General features: G+C 36.0%; 3 protein-coding genes across 18 annotated transcripts in view; 1 reads left to right on the top strand and 2 right to left on the bottom strand.

Moving 5' to 3' along the window:
- The window catches only part of LOC122008183 (protein OPI10 homolog), a 31,065-nt gene extending 25,713 nt beyond the window's left edge, over positions 1 to 5,352 (top strand). For 3 of the 5 annotated variants that reach the window (XM_042563811.1, XM_042563810.1, XM_042563809.1), the window contains one exon: positions 5,000 to 5,352. The gene's annotated coding sequence lies outside the window, so the exon portion shown is untranslated. Of the gene's footprint in view, positions 1 to 856; positions 3,556 to 4,999 lie in introns of those variants that run through there. The other 2 variants (XM_042563812.1, XM_042563813.1) reach the window with 1 other exon arrangement.
- A 749-nt stretch (positions 5,353 to 6,101) lies between these two features.
- Positions 6,102 to 15,144, bottom strand: LOC122008182. 12 transcript variants are annotated; one of them, XR_006119228.1, is made up of 9 exons: positions 15,058 to 15,144; positions 14,770 to 14,972; positions 14,117 to 14,220; positions 9,328 to 9,416; positions 8,992 to 9,064; positions 8,190 to 8,281; positions 7,967 to 8,017; positions 6,767 to 7,120; positions 6,102 to 6,599 (listed from the first exon to the last, which is right to left on the bottom strand). XR_006119228.1 is itself a non-coding variant. In XM_042563803.1 (9 exons), the coding sequence occupies exons 1-9, from the start codon at positions 15,122 to 15,124 to the stop codon at positions 6,261 to 6,263; spliced, it is 1,020 nt and encodes a 339-aa protein (XP_042419737.1). In that variant the 5' UTR covers positions 15,125 to 15,130; the 3' UTR covers positions 6,102 to 6,260. The 12 variants fall into 12 exon arrangements, 7 of the variants coding, with proteins under 7 accessions (XP_042419737.1, XP_042419739.1, XP_042419736.1 ...); XR_006119227.1 differs by lacking the exons at positions 9,328 to 9,416; positions 14,117 to 14,220 and having other exon boundaries at positions 6,102 to 6,676; positions 6,767 to 6,849; positions 6,926 to 6,987; ... (1 more) ...; positions 8,190 to 8,285; positions 15,053 to 15,130; XR_006119226.1 differs by lacking the exons at positions 9,328 to 9,416; positions 14,117 to 14,220 and having other exon boundaries at positions 6,767 to 6,849; positions 6,926 to 6,987; positions 7,049 to 7,120; positions 8,190 to 8,285; positions 15,053 to 15,130.
- A 696-nt stretch (positions 15,145 to 15,840) lies between these two features.
- On the bottom strand, positions 15,841 to 18,361 carry LOC122008181 (actin-like). The gene is made up of 5 exons (XM_042563801.1): positions 18,118 to 18,361; positions 17,367 to 17,445; positions 16,855 to 17,248; positions 16,164 to 16,777; positions 15,841 to 16,094 (listed from the first exon to the last, which is right to left on the bottom strand). Exons 2-5 carry the CDS (start codon positions 17,424 to 17,426, stop codon positions 16,029 to 16,031), a joined length of 1,134 nt encoding a protein of 377 aa, XP_042419735.1. The 5' UTR covers positions 17,427 to 17,445; positions 18,118 to 18,361; the 3' UTR covers positions 15,841 to 16,028.
- Between the last annotated feature and the right edge of the window lie 927 nt (positions 18,362 to 19,288).

Genomic DNA, 19,288 nt, shown 5'->3' with positions numbered 1-19,288 from the left:
GAGTTTTTATCGAGCTCAACTAGTGACAGAGCTATCCTTATAATTTAAACTATGAATTGTATAAATAAAATTTGAATATATATATAAAATACTCTTTATGCATTGGTATTAAATAAATAAATAAATAAACCCTTGACAAAAGTGAAATCTCCAAACACTTAAATCTGAGTTAACCTTCCTTTAAAGTAAAGCTTTTCTTTGATGACTATTCAACTAGCTCCATTCTTGCCACATGAATATTTCATTAGTCATGATGTAGAACTGAAATCATTTACTTCCTAGAGCAGCAATCATTCCATTCTTCACATCATAATTAATTTTTTGAGATAATTTCATCATCAATTGTTATTTTAGCAATATTCTTCAATTTGTAATAGTTGCATTAATTATTGTTTTAGTAATATATTTTGTGTATTTCTATCTGAGGGTCAGCATGAAATAGTCTCCACAATGATTTCAAAAGATTTGTGTACATTTACTTGCTTGATTCTTAAAGACCTATTGACCATTAACAAAATTAGCAAATAGAATAGTAGTTTAAGCTGTTGAAAATTCTAGGCACTCTAAGTGCATGTTTCCTACTAGACATTAAGAACGGATCTAATAGCTATAATTCTGTGGTGAGTTTAAAAAGTAGCAATATTAGTTTGTCACCTTTCTTTATTATTTTATTTTATTATTATTATGTGTTATATAAATCAACATGAATCCTCCTGATACTTGTAGTAGCATTAACCAAACAAGATAATACTCATTATCCAATAGTAATTTTTCATCAACCAAGGTTGGATAATATAATGGGGTTTTCTAAATGGTCTGATGTTTCCTCTTTTACATGGTTCATATCACACTTCAGCTTATAGCAGCGTGGATCCTCTGGACCTGCCTTCTCTGGTCCCCTTGACCGCATAACTCGTATAAAAGGCAGATCACGTGCAAAACGTGTGTTGTGTGCACACAGAAACACACGGATCCACGCAGAGATGCAGCAAAACCCTAACCTCTCGTGATCCGTTACCTCCTACGACCTCCTTGAGTAAAACCCACCGTGACCTCCTGCGATCTTCCTCCCGCGGCCTCCGATCCTCCTGCGACCTCCGGTGATGTCTGAACACAACTGTCCGAAGCATCGAGCAGCACGTTGTAGACGACCCAGTTCTCCAATTCCTACGCCGACGGCCAGCTTCGAGGTCCCGCCTCAACCCTCGATGGCCCAAGCTTCGAGCTCCGCCCTTGTTAGGACTAATTTTTAGGTACTATTTTACCTTAATTTTGGCCATTGCCCTGATTTTGGCCTTGTCGGATTTGTGAGAAATAGAAAAAGGAGGAAGAAAGGAGCATCTATATTTTATCTTTATGGAATCTTTATGCTACACACCTGAAAATAAATAGAGGCTATGAATGTAAAATTCCTGGTTCCCTTCTACCAAGTCTATACATAGTTATAGCTTATAACTGACATTTTAATTAAAAATGTGGTGCTAACATCAATATTACACTCACAAGGTGTTGAACATTCTTATGAGCAAAACCTACTGCATTACGTGGGAATGTAATAATAATTTCAATTGTGTAAAAAAAATCCTGATGCATAGTAAATTCAATTTTGATACAGAATTGTAACAACATCTTATCATCTCATACAAATATAAGCATTATTTGGGATTGGGATTGCTTAGCAGTGTTGTATACTTGCTAAAATAAAGGTTTAGTAAACTGCTGACATGTTGAGGCATTTTCTGCATATATAGTAGAGCATGAGCTAAATATTTAATTGGGATTGGGAGTTCATGAGGATTTTTCATCAGGAATGGTTAATTATCTTGTATGGTGATTATGCACAATTAATTAAATTGGAGTAATTGAGAATTAGTGCTTTCGAATCCAACACAGTTTCTCAAAGAGAGTTCTATCAAAAGGTTTGGGTGATTATGAGTTATTGAGTTTAACACTTGAACTTGTAGGGCATTGATAAAGCACACATTGTAATCCACCAATTCCTTATCTTCTCTTAACTCATAAGGATGAGAAAGCACTATAAAGTATATTTTCTTTTACCTTTTTCATTTTTGGTTTTCGATGGAAATGGGCAACCTTTGATAACGTCATATTTACCAAAGCTAAGTGTAAGTTACATATAAAGCAAATGGCAACAAGTGTAAGTTACTTAAAAGTTTTACACGATGGACAGGTAATGTTGAGTGTGACATTCTTTGACGGGATTGAGGCATTTTATGCATGTTGGAGATTGTTTTTAGCTTTTTTTGCGTCGAAATTTACATGCTTTAATCAAATTTATGTCTTATTCATAAATTGGTGTTGTTCAAGTAAAAGGAAAGAAAAATCATGGCAGTCGGTTCTTCATCAGTATCATCTTTCTTTCACTTGACAACGCATGAATGACGAGCAATGTGAAGCTCCCCACATATTATGTTATTGTGGGTTACGAGCTATTGTTTAGACATCATGGATGAAATTCAATCTAGGAAGGCGACTTTTTTCATATCCAAATTTTAGAGTAAGTTTTCATTATACCAGCATGGTGTTGTGAGTTTCTTAATTATTAAGTTTTGATTAAGTTGATTTCAGGAAAGGGGATATGACTTCTTCTTATGGCATGACCCAGAACCGTTAGAGAGAAGTAAGAGAATTATTAATGAGTTGAAGAGGAATAACAAAAAATTAAAGTTGCAGATTAGTGCATTGAAGAAATGTACAAGCTACGAGGGTGTAGTTGAATATAATGATGTTCTGGATGATGGGAACACAACAATCATGTAACTATGCAGTTGAGTGATGAAATATGTTCATTGAATATGAAATTTAGAGTTGATATCGTTGTAGTTGTATGTATCTGGATTGTGATGATGGGGATATGGTTGGTATAACTTGTTTCGTGATGTAACTTGACATTGTGATGTAACTTGACATTTTGACGTAACTTGTTTTGTTATGCAAAATGTCAAAGTTACATCACAAAACAAGTTACATCAACCGCATTCTCATCATCACAATCCAAGTAAATACAACTACAACGATAGCAATTCTAAATTTTTCATTCAGTGAACATATTTCATCACTTAATTGCATAGTTACATGATTATTATTTCCATCATCCAGAACATCATTGTATTCAACTGCACCCTTGTAACTAGTACATTTCTTCAATCCACTAATCTGCAACTTTAATTTTTTGTTATGCCTCTTCAACTCATTAATCATTGCCTTATTTCTTTATGATGATTTTGGGTCATGCTATAAGAAGAAGTCATATCTCTTTTTTTGAATTTCAAATCAACTTAATCAAAACTCAATAATTAAGAAACTCACAACACCATGTTGGTATAACGAAAACTTACTTTAAATTTTGGACATGAAAAAAATCGTCTTTTGGATCAGATTCCGTCCATGATGTATGGAGAATAGCTCATAACCCACAATAACATAATATGTGGGGAACTTCACATTGCTTGTCGTTCATGCGCCATCGAGTGAAAGATGATGCTGATGAAGAGCTGGCTGCCATGATTTTTCTTTCATTTTACCTGAACAACATCAATTTACGAAAAAGACATAAATTTGATTAAAGCATGTAAATTTCGACGAAAAAAAGCTAGCAACAACCTCCAACATGCATAAAATGCCTTAATCCCATCTAAGAATGTCACACTCAACATTACTTGTCCATTGTGTAAAACTTTTGAGTAACTCACACTTGCTGTCATTTGCTTTATATGTAACTTGGACTTGACAAACATGACGTTATCAAAGGTTACCCATTTCCATCGAAAACCCAAAAAGAAAAAGGTAAAAGAGAATATACTTTAAAGTGCTTTCTCATCCTTATGGGTTAAGAGAAGATAAAAAACTCGGTGGATTATAATGTGTGCTTTATCAATGCCCTTCAAGTGTTAAATTCAATAACTCACAATCACTTGAACCTTTTCATAGATCTCTCTTTAAGAAAATGTGTAGGATTCGGAACTCTCAATTACTTCAATTTAGTTAATTGTGTATAGTCAGCATGTAAGATAATTAACCATTCCAAATGAAAAATCCTCATGAACTCCCCATCCCCAGTAAACCTTTAGTTCATGCTCTACTATATATGCAGAAAATGCCTCAACTGCCAGCAATTTACTAAACCTTTAGTTTAGCAAGTATACAACACGGCTAAGCAATCCTAATCCCAAGTAATGTAGTCTTGTATCAAGATTGAATTTAGTGTGCATCAAGAATTTTTTTACACAATTGAAACTATTAATACATTCGAACGTAATGCAGTAGGTTTTGCTCATAAGAATGTTCAACACCTTATGAGTATAATATTGATGTTAGCATCACGTTTTTAATTAAAATGTCAGTTATAAAGGATGTATAGTCTTTAGTAGAAGAGAACTAGGAATTTTACATTCATAGCCTTTATTTATTTTCAGGTGTGTAGCATAAAGATTTCATAAAGATAAAATATAGATATTCCTTTCTTCCTTCGTTTTCTATTTCTCACAAATCCGACGAGGTTAAAATTAGGGTAACGATCAAAATTAAGGTAAAATAGTACTTGAAAATCAACCTTAACAAGGGCAGAGCTTGGGCTGTCGAGGGCATGGCGGGGCCTTGGAGGTGGCTGTCGCCGTAGGAGTCGGAGAACTGGGTCGTCGACGGCATGCTGCTCAGTGCTTCGGACGGTTGTGTTCAGACGTCGCAGGAGGGTCAAAAGCTACGGGAGGAAGATCGCAGGAGGTAGCAGATCGCGAGAGGCTAGGGTTTTGCTACGTGGATGCGTGTGTTTTTGCATGCACGCGTTTTGCACATGATCCGCCTTTTATACGAGTTATGCTGTCGGGGGTACCAGAGAAGGCGAGTCGAGAGGATCTCATTCCCCAAACTGTAATGGCAGATGAATTAATTGAAGATGTCTAGAAGCACCTATTGCTTAATTTCTTTTTCTCTGAAAAGTATGTAACATTGTTTTTTCTTCTTTTTTTGTTATTTCCAGTTGCTGTTTATTTAATGAACAGAGAGGACCTTGTGGATTTTGAACATAGTATGCACCTGATGGATTTGACGCGATAAAGGTGTCATGCCAAAACACTACAACCTCCGGAATTGGCAAATGACATCTTCGTTAATAAGGGGACACCAGTCGTTGAGACGAAGGCTATGTTTTTTTTCCCTATTCCGACGAAATCTTCTTCTTGGGAAGATGAATTGCACTCGGAAACATCTGTTCAGCTACAATGTTTCATAGGTTCTGTAATATCTTGCTGTTCTTCAATGAATGTATCCTAGATCTCTTTCGTTCTTTTCATAAATGCACTACTAAACTCCTCCAAAAGTGGTTCGTAGGTACTTGTCATTTGTTTATTTTAGTGACACTGGTACGAGAATGTTTTAATGATGAAAGCATGCCATGGAACACATTATGTGTTGGCTTTGGTCAAAATCAACTTCAGTAGGGATCATCATTTCATTATTGTTACGGTCAATCCTAATGATTCCATTCAGTTCAATGTCACAACAAACCTTCATCATTCAATTTTATAAGAGCATATAGTTCCTCAAAAATAGTGTCACTAGTTCTTCCATGACCAATGTCTCACTCATTGACAGCTACAAGCTATGTTCAAAATCTTCTCTAGGGATGGTAATTTCACCAGAATTCGTTAGAGGATCCGACATCCGATCCGAATGGAAGAGGGTATGGAGAGACTATTAATATCCGATACTCGACCCGAATATCCGATTAAATAATATATATACATATATTAAAGAAATTTTTCTTTTTTCAAAATTAACTTATTATTTTTGTTGATATTAGGAGGAGACTATATAGATGTTTAATCTATTTTTTTTAATTATATATATATATATTTTAATAGATTGTTAATTTTAATATATTTTTATTGAATCATAATAGTTGGATAGAAAGAAAAAAAATTATAATTATAGAAGATATCTGATCATTTAATGGATATGGGTATACTCATCGGAGATCCTATACCCGATGGGTATGGGGACGGAGGATATAGAATCTAATTCGAATCCGACCCATTGTCATCCCTAAATTCTTCTCTTTTCGCATCATATCATATCAAGAATGAAAAACAAATGATCGGACTATCAAATAAAATAATAATGTTTACAACAAAAGATTTAAAAGATAAAAATTTGGTAAAGAAGGTACAAAGATGAACACAAGTTCAAACAAAAATGAATAGGAAAGTTGAGTTGATCACCATGAACGTGCGGTTTGCATCTCATGTTGCATGTACGAATTCAACAATATGATTATCTAACGAAAGAGTGTGGTTGGATAACCAGCTAGGAATACACACTAGCATGTTTCTGTGTAATTGAGACACGTATTCCTCCCACTTGGCGCTTCCTAACACCAAATCTTCCCATTTGAATTGAAGTTTTATGCAGTTACAAGAAGGCCCCCCTAAAATTTCCACAGCAAGTTTGTCGTCATGTGGCAGTGGCAATTTCAAATTGATTGTTCTCTTTAAAATCGCCGGTCGAGCAGATCCTTGACGATGGACCTCTTCCCTTCCTTTGGCTAATTCAGAAGCTCTCCAGTAGCAGAATTGTAGAACCTAATATAAACAAAACTATAGTGAACCAGAAATTTTAGGGAACACCAGGTTGGAGAAGAAGGAAAAGTAAACCGGCACTGGAAGAGCAGCACAAACAAGAAATTAGGGCAGTGATTATGTGTAATGAGATAGAGTCCTTTAATTGAAAGGTCTACTTCCCCAATTACCTGCAAAGCATGTAGACTATTTAAGAATTCTTTGACAAGAACTTCATCTCCCCTAGCAAGATACAATCTCCCATCAAGTAGCTCTAAAGGATCACATAATGAATTATCTGCTCTAGACTTTTCTTTTGTTGAAGAGAAATCATAACCAAGGAAGCTCACTCTAGCATGGCGCACATCAAAGCCTGACCCATCCTTCTGAAACCAATACATGGTACTAGATGCTGGCAAAGGTAGGAAGGAGTCAGGTTCATATTGTATTCTTTGAGAGAGAATATTGATAACCTTGGCATCCTCATCATGTGAGCAGTCACGCGTGAACCAAAGAGTTAAAGTCAGTCTTTCGCCATCAATTACCTGTAGCAGAATAAATGGTTTGACCACATATAAACAATTTTGTATGGAGAGATCAAATGTTAACTATCTAAAATGAACAAATAGTTTCATCCAGTAAACATTGTTAACATATTATTATAGTGGATTCTGATGAATGGGAACAGAAAACTTGATCATCAGAAGGGAGCTCTTTAAACTTTTCAGTCCTGTCCGATCAGGAAATCTTATTGGAGTTAAAATTAGGTTGGTCTATGAAACAGGATCATCAGGAATGAGTAATTTGTGACTTAATAACAACCTCTGTTATATGTTCGTGTAGTCATTCTCTTAAAGCACATGTTTGCAGAACACTTTGCAGATGATACATAAAGATGAAACAAGGATAGTCCGGTACATGAAACTCCGACCAATGTGGGGTCCAGAGAAGAGTTTATTGTACACGGTCTTACCCTACTTTGCAAGAGACTTGTCCGTGACTCACCTTGTGACCTCCAGGTCACATGGCAGTAACTTTATTGTTGGCTCCCCTTCTATACATAAAGATGAAACCATTAAAAAAAACAATAAATCTAATTCTGTCAACTATATAAGCAACACACGGAATGTAGGTGGCATCTTAACCTATTTGAGTTGTCCTAAGGTCACAAGCTATCACATTTTAATTTGCATTTGTTCTTGACAGATTACACTAGTATTAGCATAGAAATTCAAAGAGAAAGGTGAACAAAAATTCCAGAGTTTCCAATGTGAGAATATGTTTGCATCAATAATATGCATCAGTAGATAGAAAAATGAATAGAGAAAATTAAAGCAAATTTAGTTGCGATAACTATTATATTTAGTTGCTGAAATGATGTTTATACATACCTCATCTACACAATGGATATTGCGTTCATCAGCTGTGTAGATCAGAACATCCTGAATATCATGCAGACTTGTTACTTTAAAGGGCCACATTTGAAGAGTTGTTAATTGATAAGTACAATGCATTATGAAAAAAATGGAATATTGCAAAAAAGTAAAGGTAGTAAACATTAACAAATGAAATACCATTTCATAAAGAATTAGGAACATCTTAAGAATTGCTTACTCCGGCAATTGGTGCAACTGAAGAAGGCTCACCGTCTTTAAAATGAAATAGACCACCTCTGAAATCTTTCTCATGATTATTCAAATAGCACACTGCCTATTTCAAAGTAATTACCACCAATTAATAATGTAACTCATTTTTAAACAAAGATTCAGAAACAGAAATGAACATGGAAATCCAAAAGCAATACTAGGAAAAACACAAGATTTTTCTTGTTCAAATCACAATTTATTACTCAATGCGCTTTACCTTTTTATTTCATAATGTTGAAGAAGAATTAAATAAAATATTTTTAATCATAATTAGATGATGAACCTTAAATGTGAGATTGAGGGGCTTCTAGTTGGAAGCAAAATAAATAATTTAGAATGATACTTGTGCTATGAGAAAAAGATGCTCCTGAACAGATTGGGTATCAGGAGCTAGTTGAAGGTTGTTAGAAACAAGTACCATCAATCAATACATAATCAGTTGAAAACTAGGCTTTTCCTGACATTGTAGGATACTGGTGTTTGGTTCCCACATTGTACATCTTTAGATCTAGGACAATTTATCATATGCAGCTATTGATAGTGCTCTTTCAAAAGAAAAGAATTAACAAAAGTATGCTAAATATCTTCTCTAAACCAAAATGACACCGTAAATGCTACAATGTCTGTGCAAAAGTCATATTTGCATAGTATTAATGATTTTTCGGCGAATAAATTTGTATTATCAATTTCAGCAAGTATTAAGAACAAATGATGGTGGAATTAGACTTTCAGTATTCCGTACACTTTCAAAGAAAATTAGGTATGCTCACCGCAAAGTCTCTTTGTCTTAGATAGGGCTTATTGTCATCACTATGCCATCCAATAGATGCACCCTTACACCAACTACAGACAATGAGGAAAGGAATTTATAAGTAAATTATTACCAAGTAGCATTTTTGTAATTAGTTTGATTTTAACAAGCATAAATAAACAATATAATATAGAATTTGTTATGCTTTATGCACAAAAATGCACAATAACAGAGTACTGAGATGGCAATGGCTTTACATGCCACCAATTATAGTTCATTTAGGTAACCAATTACATGCATTTGTTTGAACAATTTAGTGCCCATACCACAATTTACAAAACGAAGGAAAGATTACCATAAGACATCAGCCTTTCATCAAGACTGGACCTGCAGATAAAACTATCAAATCTGATTTAGCTAATTCATCTTCGTGTCCACTGGTTCCTGAGTTCATATTTCCAAAGCTCATTATGCTAAAACCAGTTGAAGAAAGTTATGAATAGGAATAATTGGGAGTAAGTCTCATCATGAGAAGTACATCTAAAACATTTTACCATAGCATTGATCCACAAGCACACGACATCAGATGTAGAAAAACTGTTTATTTTTAACATTTCCATATTCCTGACCATTTTTATTAAAAAAAAATAAATATGCATATAGCACATGCAGTATACAAGCACATATTTAAGGGCATATGTGGTCCATATTAAAAATTTATTATAATTTATTGATATTCACAAAATATGCTTACATACATATAACAGAGTATATACTAATCAAGCTATTTAAGCAATAATTCCATATAAAAAATATATGTAATGTAGAAAAAAGAAATACATTATATAACAATCCACATTGATCAATAATGTGCAATGTGACATATATAAAATGTGCATATAACTGAACACATGGAAAGCAAGTATTTAAAGTAATCAATTTGAGTAAACTACAGTTCAGTTTGTTAATGTCCACATACATGGCACATATGCAGTAGACAACGTCACTTGGGTCTGTGAAGCCAATCGAATATTAGGCCTTATGGCCCATATGAAATGTGGTTCCCTGCTGCAAAAGACCTACACAACTGCATTTTAATCATGTCCTAGAAGCACATAGAAAAGTATTATTTGTCACATACTCTTAATATTATTAAGAGCACAAAATCTCATAGGTCAATACGGTGTCTTCCTAGATAGAGTGATGGAGACTCAAATTTGAAAGAGATTATGAGCCCAACCCATCCTAGTTACTATATTTTCTCCATGTAAGTTTACCGTTAATTTCCCAGTTTTCCTTGATCGTACGGACTCATGCAAACTACTCATGACACCTGAAAGTTATGAACAACGGACAACCAATGAATATTTGTTCAATGCTCCCATCTATCTCAGTGCGAGGAGGTTATGGATTACTACTGTGGCCTATGTAACGTATCCTTCTCAGGAATGCTGATAGCCTGAGAAAATCAAAATTTACAATAAAATCGTCTAATCTGAGGCATATGTCAAGACTTCATTAGCCAACAAGAGAAGATTTGCTAGCTTCATCTTTTGATTTTTTGCCAGATTTTGCTAAGAACCAGAAATTGCTCCTCCTGGTTCTAGACATCAAATCTCCTTTGGACAAAATATGGTTCATGCTCTTCTGGCAAACTCGATCATTAGAGAAGATGATGCTGATGGTTCTAGGATCGCATGCAATGATGAAAATCAAAAAGGAGAAACCTGATACCCTGCAGGTGGATACAACCTCCATGCAACTGCTGTTCTATGAAACTTCTGCTATGTCCAATATTAGACATAACTTGAACAACTCTGCTTCTGTACTTTTTGATGACAACCTGCACCTGGATCAAGATTTGGGCGAGTCATTGCATCCTATTGCTTCCTTCCATTGGTTGAATGAATTGAACTTTATTGCTCCCATACAAGGTCTACTCGTTGAGAGTCCTCCAATATGGGTGACAATGAGACAATTTTGGAAAGTAGCTATTTATTTCAAAGAGAAATCAAGCAATCAGGGAATTGGTCCAAACAGTGAGGACCCTATCCCTAAACCACGAACAAATGCAAAACCCATCAGTGCCAAAGGCCCTAAAATCCCCATTGTTCCGTAGATTTGGTAAACCATTTCCATGGAAAAGGGACTGCCCTCCTGGCCTGTCATGCAACTGAAAGGGTATCTACAACTTTCCAAGGAGATTGCAATGTCAAGCAACTCGAAGACACCATCTTCAAATTGCCACTTTTGTTGGATTTGAATCCTCCTGAGTTGAACCTGATGTAGCTCAAATCAAAGGACTGGTAATTTCCAGCTGCTACTCATCTGTTTTTTTTTTTTTATCTTTGCTGCCAATGTCAAAATATGTCCTTTACTTTCAACATCTTGGTGTTTGAATGTTCAACAAGTAATAAGGTTCTAGAAATGGCTATTAGCTCCAAGAGATCTAATTTATGCAAAATCAGCGTCTTATTAGAATGCTCAGAGACTAACAAGGTTTTAGAAATGTCAACTAAGGATTTTGCACACTTGATCATAACTTGATGTTTGTACAAGCTGTGGAACAACTGCTCTTGAAGATATCCTTGCAGCATTCACTCCCTTTAGTAGGCTGTACATCAACTTAAACAAGTTTGTTTGGATGTCTCTCAAATTCATCCAACTCCTTATGTGGTTCTCAATTGGGGGTTAGCAAACCATAGAATGATTACTAGATCCTGGTAATTCCGAAATTGGCCAAGAAGTTACATCCATGGCAACAACCTTTAGTTTCTATGGCAGAACCCTCATCAATAGCATTTTTGGTCACATACCTCTTCTTATCAAACAAATTCATAACTTCTTCCTGAATGGGTGGTTAATGATGTTAATAAACTTGGGAGAAATTTTCTTTGAAAACAATATCTGAAAACCCCTCTAGTGGTGAGGGAAATGGCAACTTGGAACTTTGTTGCCAGATCTACCCAAGATGAGGATCTAGAGATTTTAGATTAACACAGCACAATCTCGCATTACTCTATAATTGGTGGAGGAACTATGCTTCTCATACCTACAAGTTCCCTTGAATTGTTTTTTTTTCAGGCATTCCATTTAAGACTGAGCCATTAAGTTTTTTTTTTTAATATATTTGTTGTAAGCTTTAGTTGCTGCTAGATCAGAATAATTGTTTGTTCTCAAAGCGATTGACGATCCCGAGGCACGAAGCCACTTAATGCTTAATTCACCTCTACCAATGGTGTGATGTTGGGGTCTGATGAATTTTCCCTAAGAAACGTCAACACCATCTAACTCGAAGACAAGGTATTAGAATTTACATGTTAAAGTGTGCAAATGCAGTGGCCAGAGCTTCCTCTACAGGGAGAAAGAAGGATATTTGTCAGATGGACAAAGGAGATTTATTGCTTGTTGTGCATTCTCAAGTCAATTCAAAGTGCTTTTGTCCTTAGCATAGCATAGATGTCTTATGACTTCACTTCACACTTTAATAAATCCTCTCAAAATTAGACAAAATTACATAATAGACAAGTCTTGAGTTAGCTATTTCATTTCTCCAACCAAAGATAAATTACACATGAATAATCCTCGAAATTGAGTGTCAAAAATACTACATGACAGTATGACACTATTACAGTCATGTGCCCATATCCTTCCATAACATTTAGGACTAAACCCTTAAATCCTAAGATCAGTTATACTCTACATTCACAAATATCTTCATAGATGCATATACTTGACTTGGTCCTTGATTCATCAAAAGCAATAACTTGCCTTCCTTTCAAAGAACATATAAAAGTTCATAGGATAAAAAGAGGGTGAGTTGTTTCTCTTAAAGAACCAAGGATCAAATGTCAAATATCAGCATCTACACGGATCACTTGTGAATGTAGAGTGTGCCCACTCCAAGAACTCAAGAGTTTAATTTTAAATGGATATGGACATATGGCCATAATAGTGTCAGGTAACATTTCAGGAACCCGATTTACAGATCCCTCTTTTGTGTATGTTGTCTCCACTTAGATAAATAAAATAGCTAGTTCAAGGTTTGTGTACTATGCAATTTCATCTAACTTTGAGATAATTTACTAAAGCATGGAGTTAAGTTGCAAGAAATCTAAGCCTAGGCAAAAGGACAAACCAAATCATCAAATGTCTAAATATATACTTTTTATAATTGCTTTATCTAATGATGGGGAATTATTTTGACTTACTAAATCATAGATTCAAGTCAAAAGACATATATGCTTACAAAAAAGACAAAAAAAATAATAGAAATATATTTTTCAAGATTGCTTTGTTTTGAGAGAACTCCATCTATGATGAACCAGTTATGATTGGTCCCAAGTCCGGATAAAAGAGGAGGGTTGCATTATGTTGCCAGCTTAAACAATGACAAATGTTCAATAAATGAATTCATTAAACTATTGTGCTAATGCTAAGTTGTTCTCGAAAAACCTGTAACGTCTCGGCAAGGACCGCTACATCTTCAAAACTTAGGTGTAGTGCTAAATATGCAAGAGTTCGCGTTGCAAGGTCCGACTGTAACGTATCGGCAAGGACTACTATATTTCTATGAGAACTTGGGTATAGTGTTAAATAGGCAATAGTTCTCATATCATAGGTTGGATAAGAACAAATATTATAGGAAAACTAATAGTCTAATATTTGGAACATGAAACATAAAAACCCTCTCTAGTAAATCAATTAAGGTAGTAGCTGCGATGATTAGGAGAAGAATTAGTATTTTGAGTGTACAAGAGACAAAATGGGTAGGCAAGAAGGCAAAGATGGTAGAGAACTCCGGTTTTAAGTTATGGTAGACATGAAAGAGTAAAATAAAAAATGGAGTGGGTATTGTTGTAGATAGTCCGTTAAAAGATGAAGTTGTAGTAGTTAGAAAATAAGATAGAATTATAGATAATAGTAGCGAAAGAAACTATGAACGTAATTAACATATATGCACCACAAGTAGGATTAGATGAAGCTACCAAATTAAGATTTTGAGACTACCTAGTTGAAGTATTACAAAACATTCTACCAAAACATTCTAAAATTTTACAGGAGAGAGGCATTTAAATTTAGATTCTTACAAAAAGTAGTCTTGGCAAGCTATACTTGGTAGGGGCATTATATACTTTACATACCAGTACGTGCACCACATCACAATAAGTAGACGCATGACTCACTTGTGTTGAGAGCAATGTTGCATCCACATGGCGCACACAAGCACACATGGCAAATGAGGATTCTGTGACACACAAGAGGTGAAATGTGAAACTTTGTTGACATCCTTTTACTTCACACAGACATTCTCATGAGTCAAGTTGAGGCACACACGCATTCAATTTATCATCATGTAGGAAGTCTTTGTTCACCTCATTCGCTATGCAGGTCAATGGCTTTGCTAACAAGACATGATGCCAATAGGTCTAATTTTGGCTCAAGTGGTTCAACCAATTGACCAATTGTGTTTACGTTAACCAATGTGATCTACAGCATCCAAGCAATGCAATGAGCTAGGATAAATTTGGATAGGCGTAGCCGTGTGTAGTTCAAGATATGCAGTCCAACCAAAGGGTATATATTGTTTTATATAAGGGCTAACAGTGTGTTGACCAGTTGAGTAGAAGAATCATAACAAATTTAATTGTGAATTCATGACAAGCAGAAACACTCCTCTCTCTCTAAGTTACGCCCTTCTTCATTGAATCGTACCTCTAACAATCGGACTTGTGCAATTCAATAGGTAAAATTTGGTAATCTTATGTTCAAGATAAAGGAAAGAAAAGGATCCCACCTGATGAGGCCGGTGAACTCAACAAAGAGCTCAAATTCGCACCCAAATGTCTCCTCCACGGCATCCTTGAGGCGGTCGCGTAGAGGAAGGAAGGGAAGGATGAAGTGACCGCAGTTGGTGGCTGCGAGGTGGGGAAGCGTGGTGGAGAAGACGCTGGGCCTGTAACCCACAGTGCCGCTGCTCCGGTGAATGAACTCCAGCTCCTAAACATCCACCCAGCGCAGATTACGTTTGCCCATGAAAGGAGAAAACGGAAAAGAAGAAAAAGGCGGAGAAGAAGAACCTTACAAAGCTCGAAGGAGAAGAAGCCACGAAGGAGACGACGAGGATTCTCCATCGATGGGGCGGCCGCCATTGTTAAGCGAGATATATTTGGAGTGCTCTTTCTAAAATGCCCCCCGAAGTTATATTAATCACTTTTAGGATGCGATGATGGCCACGCCGATAAAAAACAAACACTCAGCCCACGAGGGCTGGAAAAAAGCAAGTTGAGTTTAGTTTTGGAGTGTTTAAATTTAGTAACCGAGTCAGAAACGAATTCAATCTAAAATCATTGTTCAAGTTTTACTTTATTTATTTAAATTTAGGTTGAATATTAATGTTTTGATTTAAAGTTATTTGATTGTATGAAATTTTCATTGCATTGATTATTGAATTAAATAATTTAAATTTACTTGTTCATTTTATTTTTATTATTATTTAACATGTATGTTTAAATTTATTTATTTAGTTTAACCAATTGTCCAAATCTGTTTATTTATTTGATCTGTATATATTGAATGAACATAAATAAATTCTTACAAAGTTAAACATCAAATTTGTTTATAAATGTTTACTTGCCAATATGATCATAGTGAAATGTATATGGTAAGCGGTCTTATCCTATTTTTACAATAAACTATTTTCAAGACTCTAACTTATAAGCTCTAGATCATACAACAACAACGTTAACATTGTGCTAAAACTCCCATGAGTATATGACAATTAAATTTACAATAATATTAATTTTAATTAATATACTTTTTTATTTTATTTATATTTTTCTTGAAGGCCTCAACTCGAATTTCTTCCTTATAGAATAAAGGTAAAATGGAAATCATAGTTCATAACGAATGTGGTCCAACAAATTGATTTCCAAAAACATATGAAAAACAAACAAGAGGAAATGTGCAAAACAAAAACAAAAAACAAACAAAACGCAGCAACAGAATATCTAATGAATTGTGTCCGAGTTGAACTCGATGCCTAAATCCAGAAAGTTAGAAGCATTTCCTGTGCACTATTGATGGCCCAGACTCATCGTACTCTGCCTTGGCAATCCACATCTGCAATTAAAATCAAACTATATACGTCAGAAACTCTGTCCAATTTTAGACTAGAAAGAAGTGTTTCACCTGTTGGAAGGTGCTGAGTGATGCCAAGATGGAGCCTCCAATCCAAACACTGTATTTTCTCTCAGGAGGAGCTACCACTTTGATCTTCATGCTGCTTGGAGCCAAAGCAATGATCTCCTTGCTCATCCTGTCAGCAATGCCGTCGAACATGGTGGTTCCTCCACTGAGAACGATGTTTCCGTAGAGATCCTTCCTGATATCCACGTCACACTTCATGATGGAGTTATAGGTGGTTTCATGAATGCCTGCAGCTTCCATCCCAATCAGGGATGGCTGGAAAAGGACCTCCGGGCAGCGGAACCTCTCGGCACCAATGGTGATCACCTGTCCATCAGGGAGTTCATAGGTCTTCTCTACCGAAGAGTCACTCTTGGAAGTCTCCAGCTGTGTCTGGTAGTCAAGAGCAACGTACGAAAGCTTTTCCTTCATGTCCCGGACAATTTCACGCTCAGCAGTGGTAGTGAATGAGTAACCGCGCTCTGTTAGAATTTTCATGAGGTTGTCAGTGAGGTCGCGCCCTGCTAAATCCAGACGAAGTATAGCATGCGGGAGCGCATATCCTTCATAGATTGGCACTGTGTGGCTAACACCATCACCAGAATCCAGCACAATCCCTACACAAAAAAATTGCATATCGCATGAATGGGAAAACATAAAGAAATTTGTTGCCAATTTTAGTATAATTTTGTACCAGTTGTGCGTCCACTGGCATACAGCGAGAGGACTGCTTGGATAGCAACATACATCGCAGGAGCATTGAAGGTCTCAAACATGATTTGGGTCATCTTCTCACGATTAGCCTTCGGATTGAGAGGAGCCTCAGTGAGGAGAATTGGGTGTTCTTCCGGGGCTACTCGAAGCTCGTTGTAGAATGTGTGATGCCATATCTTTTCCATGTCATCCCAATTGTTCACTATACCATGCTCAATAGGATACTTCAAGGTCAAAATACCTCGCTTCGATTGAGCCTCATCCCCAACATATGCATCTTTTTGGCCCATTCCAACCATCACACCTGTGTGGCGTGGACGGCCTACAATGCTAGGGAAAACAGCCCTTGGAGCATCGTCACCGGCAAATCCAGACTAACAAAGAGAAAAATAGCTATTCTTTTCATATCTAAAGTAGTTTTGTCTATTGGAGTGTTTTTAACTTGGAAACTACTAAAGCATAAGCTGCATATAAATAAGAATCTTAATTTACCTTAACCATGCCAGTGCCATTATCACAAACAAGAGGTTGAATATCCTCACCCTCAGCCATTGTCTATATAAAAGATTTCCTGTAAATAATGGATCATATTCACAAATATTCATCATTTCAACATTAATGGCCATCAGAAACTCTAAAACCATTAGAGATTGGTGTATACAAAATTCTAGTCTTGCTTTTGTGCTCCATTTTGTTCATTTTCCTTTTTTCCTTGTTCCTAACAAACAGTGGCATAAGCTAAATGGCTATTGTAGACGCTGCAATAACTTATTGTCAAAAAGAAAATAAATTCTTGCAAATGTCTTTCATTCTGTTAAGTCAGTTTAATCAACATCAGTGGCAGCTATGCCCAGGGTAATTACCAAAGATGTTACTTTTTTATTGAAAATTGTATTAAAAACGCATGATAGTTTGGGAATCCAACCCCTAAACCAAACAGCTTCAATATGAATCTACAGAAGCTGACAACCAGCTCCCCAAAAATAATAATAATACACAATTGCCGATCTATTGAAATCCCACAAGCTTTACAGATCCCATTCTTCACGGAACTGAGAATGTAACTGTAAAAATTAAAGCAATCTGTATAGGCATTTCGCTCCTAAATAGAATTAACTAGAAAAACCCTTTCTGTCTCTTGCCAAAACAACTTTATCCCCTCCAAGAACACAACGGCGAATTGGCGAAAACGATAGAAAACATGTCGATAAACTGCATGAGAATCATAAGATTAAATGAATACCAAATGGAGGCAAGAAAAGTAGGACGATCGTGGAGTGCAAACCCTCGCTGCTGCCTCTCGCCCTTCTTCTCGCCGGTTTCCTTCGATGTCTTTCCTCCCAGGAGTGACTTATAAAAGTAGAATGACCCGCAGGAAGCGGAGTATGCAGGCGTTCGCTCCGTGCACCGCTGCTACCGCGCGGCGAGTTAGCAGCGGGCATCCGCGCATCGCGACCCGACTTTTATGCGACGACCAACTATAGTTGTCTTTGGTGTGGTCTTGTATTCGTCAAACCCTGTCAAATGTACTTCAAATTTGATGATCGCCAACGTCACGTTTTTTCTTTTTCCAACTGCAAATTCAGACTACAGCTTGTTCGCAATGACGTGAAGCCTCAGTGCTTAAGCCTGGGTAACTTAAGACACGTGGCTCCATCTTAGATCATGATTGGGTGGATGGATCGATCCGATGGATCTTACGAGCATATTCAATAGAAAATTTATACCATGCAATTTTACTATTTTTACTATGAACTTCTCAATATAAATCTCTCCCTCTACTCTATACAAATGGGGTTTATAATTTTTTTAAAATCTATATCAAAATCTTAAGATCATGTTTAAAAAAAAATTAGTAAAGAGAGAATAGAGAAGATTTTAAAAGAAGTGAGGTTTTAAAAGAGAAATTTTATGATAGTGAAAAAATATTTTTAAAAAGGGTAAAATTTTTAATTTTTTTGATGGAATAGTAATATAGCGAGCATAAATTTCTTTAAAAGGTCGAGTTTACGTATATACCTACAAAATTCTACTGTAGATAAACAGGGAAGAACGGATGGATTGGACCTCCAATTTCTTAGAATACTAAACTACGTTGGTAGAAATGATTAAGAAACAATAGCACACGTGTATAAAACTGGTAAATAAATTAAAATATGATGGAAGTCGACCTTTGAATAAATTATACTATGAATTTATGAACAAAGGAGAACATTTTCTATGCTAATGAAAAAAACATGGAAAAATGGTTTGTCTGATAGTCAATGGTTCTGAGGATTATTGTGGGTCTACCGTATAATGACCTGTTATCCTTCCACCGTTGAAAGGCGTAATTGCTCTGTGAATCCAGCCTGATCCAGTTCCCACCCCATTATGAACCCGACCAACCTGAGCCTACGCCCAATTCTACTATG

Source organism: Zingiber officinale, chromosome 8A (assembly GCF_018446385.1).
Source record: "Zingiber officinale cultivar Zhangliang chromosome 8A, Zo_v1.1, whole genome shotgun sequence".
Lineage (NCBI taxonomy): Eukaryota > Viridiplantae > Streptophyta > Magnoliopsida > Zingiberales > Zingiberaceae > Zingiber > Zingiber officinale.
Note: the sequence above shows the minus strand (reverse complement) of the source record. Positions and strands in the feature narration are given on the sequence as shown.